Raw genomic sequence first — 9,302 nt, 5'->3', positions numbered from 1 at the left:
GCAAGCGGGGTCCCCCGCAGCGCTCCCTCCCTCTCTCTCTCTCTCTCTCTCCACCACCACAACTACTCTCTGACCGAGTGACCGTCGTCGACTTGCCGGAAGCGGGGGGAGGGCTGGCGACGGGGGCTTGCCGACTAGCGCTTGATCGGAAGGTGACTGCGGCTGCTCCTTCTCTAAGATTTCTTTTCTCTTCTTCTTCCTCTATTTTGTTCGTCTGGCTTTGTTGCAACCAATGCCTTCCGCCGTTTCCCCCTTATCTCGCCCTTGAGTTCGGGGACGCTGTAGTTCTCGTAGTCAGGTTTGTGTCGGGAGTTGCGCTTCGTTTGTGCTTGCTTGTGATGCCTCTGGAGTTCATCCATCATTTTCTTGAGCTTCATCGGACAAATGACGCTTGCATTGCTTGTTGGTTAATTGATCGGAGGTTATTGTTATTGGTTTCCATGCGATTTTAGCTAGCCAAGATGGCGTTATTTGTGCACTTTTCATTTCCGGATGGTCGCTTGTGCAGTTTTTATTTCCGGATGGTTGCTTGTTTTCGTTTCCTTTTTCTGGATTCAATTATGATTCCGATTTTATTTGTTCATGTTCCTTGATGGAAGGATTTGAGAAGTTCTGTTTTGCAATATAGATGGTTGTGTTGGATCTTACGATCCGGTGGTCTTCTATTGCCTCATCATTTTCCATTACGAACTTGGTTTGTGTCATTTATCTGTTTTTCTATATTATGACAAGGATCATGATGATTTTGTTCTAGGTTCTGCTTCGTTTGTCGACAAAGTTTTGTCGCGTGCGAGTTCATGGAGCAGGTTAGCCATTTCCTGCACAAAGTTCTCCAGTTTGGGGTTGTTTGTAGTTGAATTATCCTTTCTTATGTTGCTTGAATAAATAGTTCAAAAGATGCCTGACCTCAAGTGGATAACATTTAACTTTTGCCATTTGGTCAGTATGAAAAAGTTGAGAAGATTGGGGAAGGAACCTATGGTGTTGTGTATAGGGCCCGTGATCGTTTGACTAACACAACAATTGCTCTTAAGAAGATCCGTCTTGAGCAGGAAGATGAGGGTGTGCCTAGCACAGCATTACGGGAGATTTCCCTGCTCAAAGAATTGCAGCATGGCAATGTTGTCAGGTTCTAACTTGCTTCTTTCCTGGTTTAGAAGTCTTGTCCTCATTGTGCATTTCTTGTCCTTGTTTTTACTGAATGTTTGGTTGTCGTTCAATTGGAGCTGGTATTTTCTAGACAACCTTTTTGAGCTGGTACAGTTTTCATGCCATTAACGGGTCTATTTAATTGTCAACAATTACTTGTTGGTAGTAAATTTGTGTTGCAATATCCTGTTTTTTTTTTGTCCTACTGTTAAACGGACTAATTAATTGCTTTTACTCGAGGCAGCAAAGGTATATGAAATATTTCCATTATGAGAACTCAGTTTGTTTGTTACCTTAATTTTCTTTCATCTTGCAAGCTAAGCTCTTGGAGTACGAAAATTTTGCTTTTGCTTAGAAATGGATTTTACTTCCTCTTGACGCATTTACCTGATGACTGTTGCATGTTTGCTTTTACAGCTCTAATAATAGGTCATGTTTAATTGTTATCCCATCTATTAATCTTTATTTTTGTACGATTTTGTAACACCTTTCTGTTGCATTTTGTATAGCTTACTGTCTTGAGATGTTTTGTAATATATCGTGCCTTTTTTAACCTTCAACTACATGCTTATTGTGAAATACAGGTTGCAAGATGTTGTGCACAGTGAAAAGCGCTTGTACTTAGTCTTTGAGTATCTTGACCTGGACCTCAAAAAGCACATGGATTCCTGCCCAGAACTTGCTAAGAATCCCCAATTGATAAAAGTAGGTGAGATCTTTCCTTCCTGCATAGAAATGCAACTGCATATTGTAGAATTAGCTGGGCTGATCCTACAGGTCTTTTAGCAGTTGAGGGAGTATTTTTGACCCAGGTTGCCCCGTATTGGTGTCTTATACCAAGTTTATGTGAACTCATCTGTTTTTGTCTGACAATTGAAGCCTTTCCTTGTCCTGCGACAGTTGCACAATGCTGAGCAATTCAGCCTTGATCTTTCTTTTCTTCCCTCATATATGGAATGTATTCGACTGAAACATTTCCTTTTCTCTGACTCACAGAAGATTAAAATCAGTTTGCTTAACTCATCGTTCCTATTGTTTGATTAGCACATGCTTAAGGTTCTGGGATATGTCCAAGGCACAAAAGCTGCCAGTGTGAAGATGATATGGATTTGAAATATGTCGTTAGTTTTGATGGCTATCAAAAACGATCTGCTGCCTGATTAGTCAAAGCAATGAGAGAATTGGCCCCATCACTTGGAAGACATTTTCCTTGTACACTTGATAATTTAGCACCTTTAGTATATTCACTGAACAATCCTGAAGTTCATATTTACCTGGAGACTGCAATTTCTGAAGATATTATGTCAATATAGTTGGAAGCTGGCAATATTTTTTACTTTTCAGTCCGTGCACTGTGTTCAGCAGTCAAGGGAACTGTTGTTTCACTTTTTCCTGATGCATTTTCATTTTCTTTGTTTGGTGGTGTTAATCACTATATATATATATATATATAATGCTGTCACGATGTTATATGCTTCACTAATTTGAAGTGCATTAGTTAGTTACTTAAATATGAAGCCTGATATCTGAATACACTATTTGAATTCTGGATACATACTTGATAATTATGCTTTATGGATCATTTTATTACTTGGCAACTACGGCCATTTTCCCATTATGTAGGAACTGCTTTTCCTTTTCTGTTTATTTCTTAGGAGGTGACATTATTGACACCTAAAAGTTTTGAACCAAGCAATGGTCATGTTCATTTATCTGCTTTCTCATCTATTTAATGCTATGTCACATGGGTGCTCCTAAATGGTTACAACACCCATGTCAACCCTGATGTTGGTGCTTTTTTGACATAGTACTTCCGGTGCAGTCAGCTGAATTGGGCCAAAACTGACCATTTGAAATGCACACTTGACTGGCTAAAATGTAAATGTAGATACATAGGCTACTAAATAGTTAATTAACTCTCTCTCTATATATATAGGCACACACACACACAATCACTGAATCGTGAATCTAACTTAAGGTGACACTTTTGGACATCAGATGAGGGCCATCCTTTGTTTTTTATTGGATAGACCTCATTTGGCTTACTCTTTTTTTTTTAAGTTCTTTTTTTTTTTGGGTAATCTATTGTGGGGAGTATTTCCCATCCAACCTCCGGTCCTCCACCCTCCCTTCCCCACCTTCGGCAGCACCCAGGCCGATGGCCGGTGCTGCCCGACCGTCCCCCTCCATCGTATGGCATTAGGCGAAGGAAACCTCCTTCCACATCCTCTTGATGATGTTCAGGAGGATGGGGTGGGGAAGGAGAGGGAGGAGGGATCCTCCCTCCCATTGCTTGACGGCAGCGAGACTCCCCTCGCCACCAGTCGGTGGGAGGGAGGATCCCTCCTTCCTCTCCTTCTCCATCCATGCCCCAATAGGAGGCACAAATGGAAAATAAATAATAAATAAATAAATAAAATAAAAAATTGAGCCAAATGAGGGCCATTTGATCAAAAAGATGGATGGCTCTCATTTGATGTCTATAAATGTCACCCTTAGTTAGAGTCATTGTCACAGAAAATGCGTATTAATTGAAAAAAAATGCGTATAATATGCAAAAAATGAGTCATCCATATAAAATGGCAATTAGACGCGTCTTTTTTAAAAAAACGCCATAAAATAAAAAACGTGACATTTTTTGTATTTTTTATTATTTTTTTATTTTTTATAATTTTCAGGATTTATTAAATGTTTTAAATTTTAAAAAAATTTGCCGAGATTTCCCAAGATATACAACTTTGTCATATTATACCCGAGTAATTCATCGTCGTATAATATCCGTACACGATATATGTGACGATGGTTAGAGTCACGGTTCAGTGAAAAAAAAAAAAAAAAAAAATATATATATATATATATATATATATATATATATATATACCACACCCACACTTAATTTTTTTTAAAAAAAGTTGCCGCACCAGCACCAACACCAGTATTCGCACCTTGCACCCTATGTCACATGGGTATGGGTGTCGGTGCGGGTACGGGTACGGACCATTTTTAAAAAACTTGGGTACGGGGGTACGGCCGTACACACACATATATATGTCAAAAAATTTTAAACAGAATAACATATTCACACATATATATATCAAAAATTACAAACATAATAACATATTATCATATTCATAAATCATAATCCAAAATTTATCAGTCTTGATTCTCATTATCCTCAGTCTCATAATTAGCATTCAAAATACATTAGCTTTGTTGATTTTCATTCTCCTCACTCCTCAGTTGCATCATCAAGATTAGAAGGAACAACAGGTTCTGTAAGATCCATATTAAGAGCATGCAATTCATGTTCTCCTTCAAGTTCTACGTCAATGTCCTCTGGATTAACATCTCAATACTTGGATGATCTTGAACTGCAAGTTGCAACAAAATCAAAATATGATTTAAGTTAATATTAACTTTAATTAAACAACCAACATAATATACATATGTATACATATCAGAGATGAAAAATCTATAACTCCAAACACTCTATAAAGTACAAAGACGACGCCATTAGATGCTAGCAAAACGCCTATCATCGTGTCAGTTTGTCATCGATGCCGAAAATTGGTGTGAAGGCAGTTCATGGGGCATATGCACGTGCCTCTGGCAAGCGGGAGACACAAGCAGATCAGACGGGCCATCTTTGCTTGCCAACTACTTGTCGTTGTTCATATTACTAAACTTACAAAAATCCCTATTTCAGACAGTTTTACATAGAAAATGGGGAAAGCAAAAGGAATAAGATAAACTCTTGATTCGATTTTGATCCTGATACATCATAAGATAAAAAGGGATGGCATTGTGGTAGACCGGCGAGGATAAACTAGAAGTTCTAACATTCAAATCCCCATACTTCAGTATGAGGGTTTCGAGCAGTAGGAGAGGGCTTCCGGCGAGTGTGCAAGGGTGGTCGCAGTCACCGTCGGCGGTCATCACCGGCGGTGAAGGCAGGGGTGGAGCAGATGAAAATGAAAAGAAAAATGAAAAAAGTAAAAGAAAATACCGTGACAGTCGCCAGTCGCCGTTGCCCTCGCCAGTCACCGTTGCCGTCGCCAGTCGCCGTTGTCGTCGCCGGTCGCAGTCGCCACTGCCGCTGCACACTCGCCTGAAGTCGTTGCCAGTCGCCGCTGCTGTCGCTCGGTGAGAGGTAAGAACAGAGGAACGAATGTTTTAAGGGTTTCGTTTCTTTTTTTTGTAACGTTAAAATGGTTTTAAAAGTTAAAATCAAATAATCTTTAAAAATAAAAACGGACGGATTTGAACTCCGTCAAAGTTGACCGTATCGAAAAATAGACGGATATGGCATTCCGTACGTTGACCGTACCCAGTACGGTCAACGCCGCACCATCCCGTACTCAAGCCCGTACCCGTACCTGTACCGGTGTCGTACTGGTACCGGATGGGTACTCCACCCTCATAGCCATACCCGTGTATCATAGCCTGCACCCATGTGACATAGTTTCAATGTATCTACTCCATGATGATGTTGGAAATGGTTGAATCCAAAAATGACATCAGGTAAATTTTTCACGTCAGATATAGCTATTAGAAAATTGTTACACAAACTTGTCTGGAAAAGAAAATGTATCCTACAATTTCTCATTTTAGCTGTTATATGGATCTACTATTTTAATCAACACTTAAAGCCGTTTTGCTATCTAGAGAACCTGAGCATGTTATTCTATGTCCAGAACTAGCAGAATTCGTTACTTGTCCCAGTATGGTGCGCAAGAACATGGATCATGGTGTCATAGTTTTTCCTTTCTTCTCTTCTGTGTTTTGGAGGTTGGTTTCTTAGTTATATTACTTTTTCTGAACGCTCATTCACTGTTTTGTGTTTCCTTTGTGGAACTGATTGCTGTGTCCTTAATATATCTTTTGTGATTATCGGGTATTAGTTCTTGCTACTTTTTTTGTCCTTTTATTCATTGCTTTGTAAGGTTATAAAAAATATGTAGATGTTGGTTTGCTCATCATCACAAATGCAGGAATGTAAGACCTTGGAGATTTAATCAGTTCTCATGATTTCTGTTCCCAAGGAACATTGCGCTCAAGGTTGTCTACATTTTTTTTGGCGTTCAGGTTCATTGATAAGGAAATTCAGGTTTTCTTTTTAAATCATTGGAGAAAATTCTGATATTTGTTTCCATAGAGTTTATCCCATCAGGAGGCTTTCATGTTTATGTCTATCAGTATTTGCAAATAGATCTGTTGGATAGGTCTGCCTTTAGGACTCACCAATGCATAGAGAACAAAAAAATTATTGCTGGTTTCTGAATATGATTGTCTTGTCCCTTTTCCTTGATATCATGTGCATCATTGTGTACATTGGATGTCTTTAGGATGTGGACCTCATCTGTTTATTTTCTTAAACTGTTGCCAACCCATTTTTCAGTACTTTTTTCCATAACTTAGTCTGGTTGTATATGAGATGTGATGTTGATAGCTGAACTTACGTTTTTGCAGGTGATTAGAATTGTTTTTTACCTGGAACTGTGTATTGGCCCTGTTCAATTTAATCATGTTTTCTCAGGTTGTGTCAATTTATGTGGTGTAACTTTATGTACTTGCCTGCAACTTCTACAATGTCCTTGCTTTGGTTCTGCCCACTTTGGGGACATTTACTTAGTCTCGTGTCATCAAATGTCTAGGTTTCAGCATATATGTTCGATGCAACTTCAGTAGTCTGACTGCCGACTTGAAACAATGTGCTTCATAAATGTGCATAAATCGTTTATGGACATGGTTTGACGACATAATGAATTTCTGTTGCTTTCAGTAAAATATAGGATTACCAGAATAGAAATAACTCTGCCAATGGTTATCTAAAAAGCATTTGTGGAGACATTTACTATACATAAACGAGAATTGGAATGGCCAAGGAAGTAGAGAGGTGACAGAAGTTAGTCTCTTTGTGATTTTTGTCAGAAAATGTTATATTCTTAGCGATGCCTTTTCATGTAAGGTTTGTGCATGACACATTGCATTAGGTGGCTATCCCTCTCTCTCTCTCTCTCTCTCTCTCTCTCTCTCTTTCTCTCTCTCTGTGCATGCAAATGTTTATCGATGTATAGGCACGAATCACATGCATGCATGTGTATTTTTTGCTTGTTTGCTCGAATTTATCCAGCATAAGTAATATGCCTTCTTTCTGAATCATTATCACATATGATGTTTTGTGTTCTACGTGATCAAACTCTGAGTCTTCTGATCTGTGCTTTCTTTTGAATTTTTATGCAGATATTCCTCTATCAGATGCTTCGTGGGATTGCTTACTGCCATTCTCGTAGGATTCTTCACAGGGATCTGAAACCACAAAATTTGCTGATAGATCGTAGTACTAATGCTTTAAAGCTTGCCGATTTTGGCCTGGCTAGGGCCTTTGGTATCCCAGTGAGGACATATACTCATGAGGTATTCTATTGTTAACTCTTTGTTCCCCTTAGTTGTGACTGGTTTAATTGGTTTTTTTGTGTTTTTCAGAAGCATTTATTTCCAAGTTGCCTTTGTCAAGTTACTGCATTTTATTCTGCATAGTTCTTCACTTGTTGCTATTTCATCATTCTTAGACATGATCATTATTCTTATTTGATTAATGATCTTATATCTTTCCTATTAATTTGCTTTTCTAGGTTGGACAATCTTGTCTAATGTATTCATTGCAGGTCGTGACATTATGGTACAGGGCACCAGAAATCCTGCTTGGATCACACCATTACTCAACACCAGTTGATGTTTGGTCCGTAGGGTGCATCTTTGCAGAGATGGTGAACCACCGACCACTATTCCCTGGTGATTCTGAGATTGATGAGCTCTTCAAAATATTCAGGTTTCTTTGAGTTTTATGTTTAACTAGTTCGCAAGATTTGTGCATGTCAATATCCTTGCCAAAATTTTTTATTAAATCTTCCCTTTCCTCTTTCTGAAGAGTCCTGGGTACCCCTACTGAGGAAACTTGGCCTGGGGTGACATCACTGCCTGACTACAAGTCATCATTTCCAAAGTGGGCTCCTAAGGTCTGTCTGTCTCTCTCTCTCTCTCTGTCACACGCACACACACAGCCACAGGCCCACACACACAACCAAACAAACGCTTAATGCTTTTATGTAACTGTCTTCTATTGTACAGGATATGGCAACGTTAGTTCCTGGTCTTGATCCGGTGGGCGTTGATCTTCTCAAGGTGATTATCTTCTCTAATGAATGACTGAAAATGAAATATGTTCTTGCAAATCGTGTTCTTCCACTTCACGACTGACTGGCTCGAGATATGAACCAACAATTCCTGACATCAGAAAATATTCTTTTTATAACATCTATGATCTGACTTGGGCGGTTATGTATTCTTCAGAAAATGCTTTGCTTGGAACCAAGTAAAAGAATCACAGCGCGCAGTGCCCTTGAGCACGAGTACTTCCAGGACTTGGAGGCCGTACCATGAATGACTTGTATATTGAGCTAGAGTACAGACGACTGGATAGCTGCTCATGCAGAAAGTGTGTGAAGTTGTGTTTGCCTCGTGTATGTTCATGTTATTTTTCTTGTTTGTATGGATTCTGAGAGCTGGTGATCGAGTTTTGGGTTCAATTCAAAGTTCTGAAAAGTTTTTTTTCCTTTATCTCCATCTGGATTTTTTGAGCTCCTGCACAGATCTATTCTTGGTGGTGAAGCTGGCAATGACCCATTTACACTATTCTCGAGCTTGCAGCATCTGAGTTTTAGGTCTCTTCTCATTTACCTTCAGTTTGACCCAAGCTGTTGAGTCTTAGCTCTCTTGCGAGGCTCCATGTTTCCTTCAAAATCACAGTCGATTTTCAGGTGATTGGAAGACACCCAAAGAAGGTCTGAATCCCTTCCCACTTTCCCTTGGCATCGATGTCCAGGGATGTTTTAGAACCTAGGAAGACCTGTGGTACATTCCTGAACTAGAGTGTCATGTTGGTCATTGTTTCAAACAAATGAGTTGCTGTTAATGTGCCCGTTTTTATATTGTCAACATAGGGTCTGTCTGACCTAGGCCTGCAAATGGATCCAATTCACAAGGGTCTTCTTTTCTTTGCTGTTTCTAGGCTTTCTTGAATCTCTGAACAATCTGATACTGTGTAGATGATCAGCATCCGGTTCAGTTGCACCTTTAGTCCGATGCCAGCT

At 39.4% G+C, this 9,302-nt stretch overlaps 1 protein-coding gene across 1 annotated transcript; it reads left to right on the top strand.

The window, feature by feature from the left end:
• Positions 1 to 8,769, top strand: LOC116256130 (cell division control protein 2 homolog). Its single transcript, XM_031632358.2, has 9 exons — positions 1 to 152; positions 755 to 806; positions 945 to 1,129; positions 1,734 to 1,854; positions 7,393 to 7,566; positions 7,818 to 7,981; positions 8,081 to 8,168; positions 8,281 to 8,334; positions 8,503 to 8,769. Exons 2-9 carry the CDS (start codon positions 798 to 800, stop codon positions 8,590 to 8,592), a joined length of 885 nt encoding a protein of 294 aa, XP_031488218.1. The 5' UTR covers positions 1 to 152; positions 755 to 797; the 3' UTR covers positions 8,593 to 8,769.
• Positions 8,770 to 9,302: the final 533 nt, after the last annotated feature.

The sequence above is a fragment of the Nymphaea colorata genome, chromosome 6, assembly GCF_008831285.2.
Source record: "Nymphaea colorata isolate Beijing-Zhang1983 chromosome 6, ASM883128v2, whole genome shotgun sequence".
NCBI lineage: Eukaryota > Viridiplantae > Streptophyta > Magnoliopsida > Nymphaeales > Nymphaeaceae > Nymphaea > Nymphaea colorata.
Note: the sequence above shows the minus strand (reverse complement) of the source record. Positions and strands in the feature narration are given on the sequence as shown.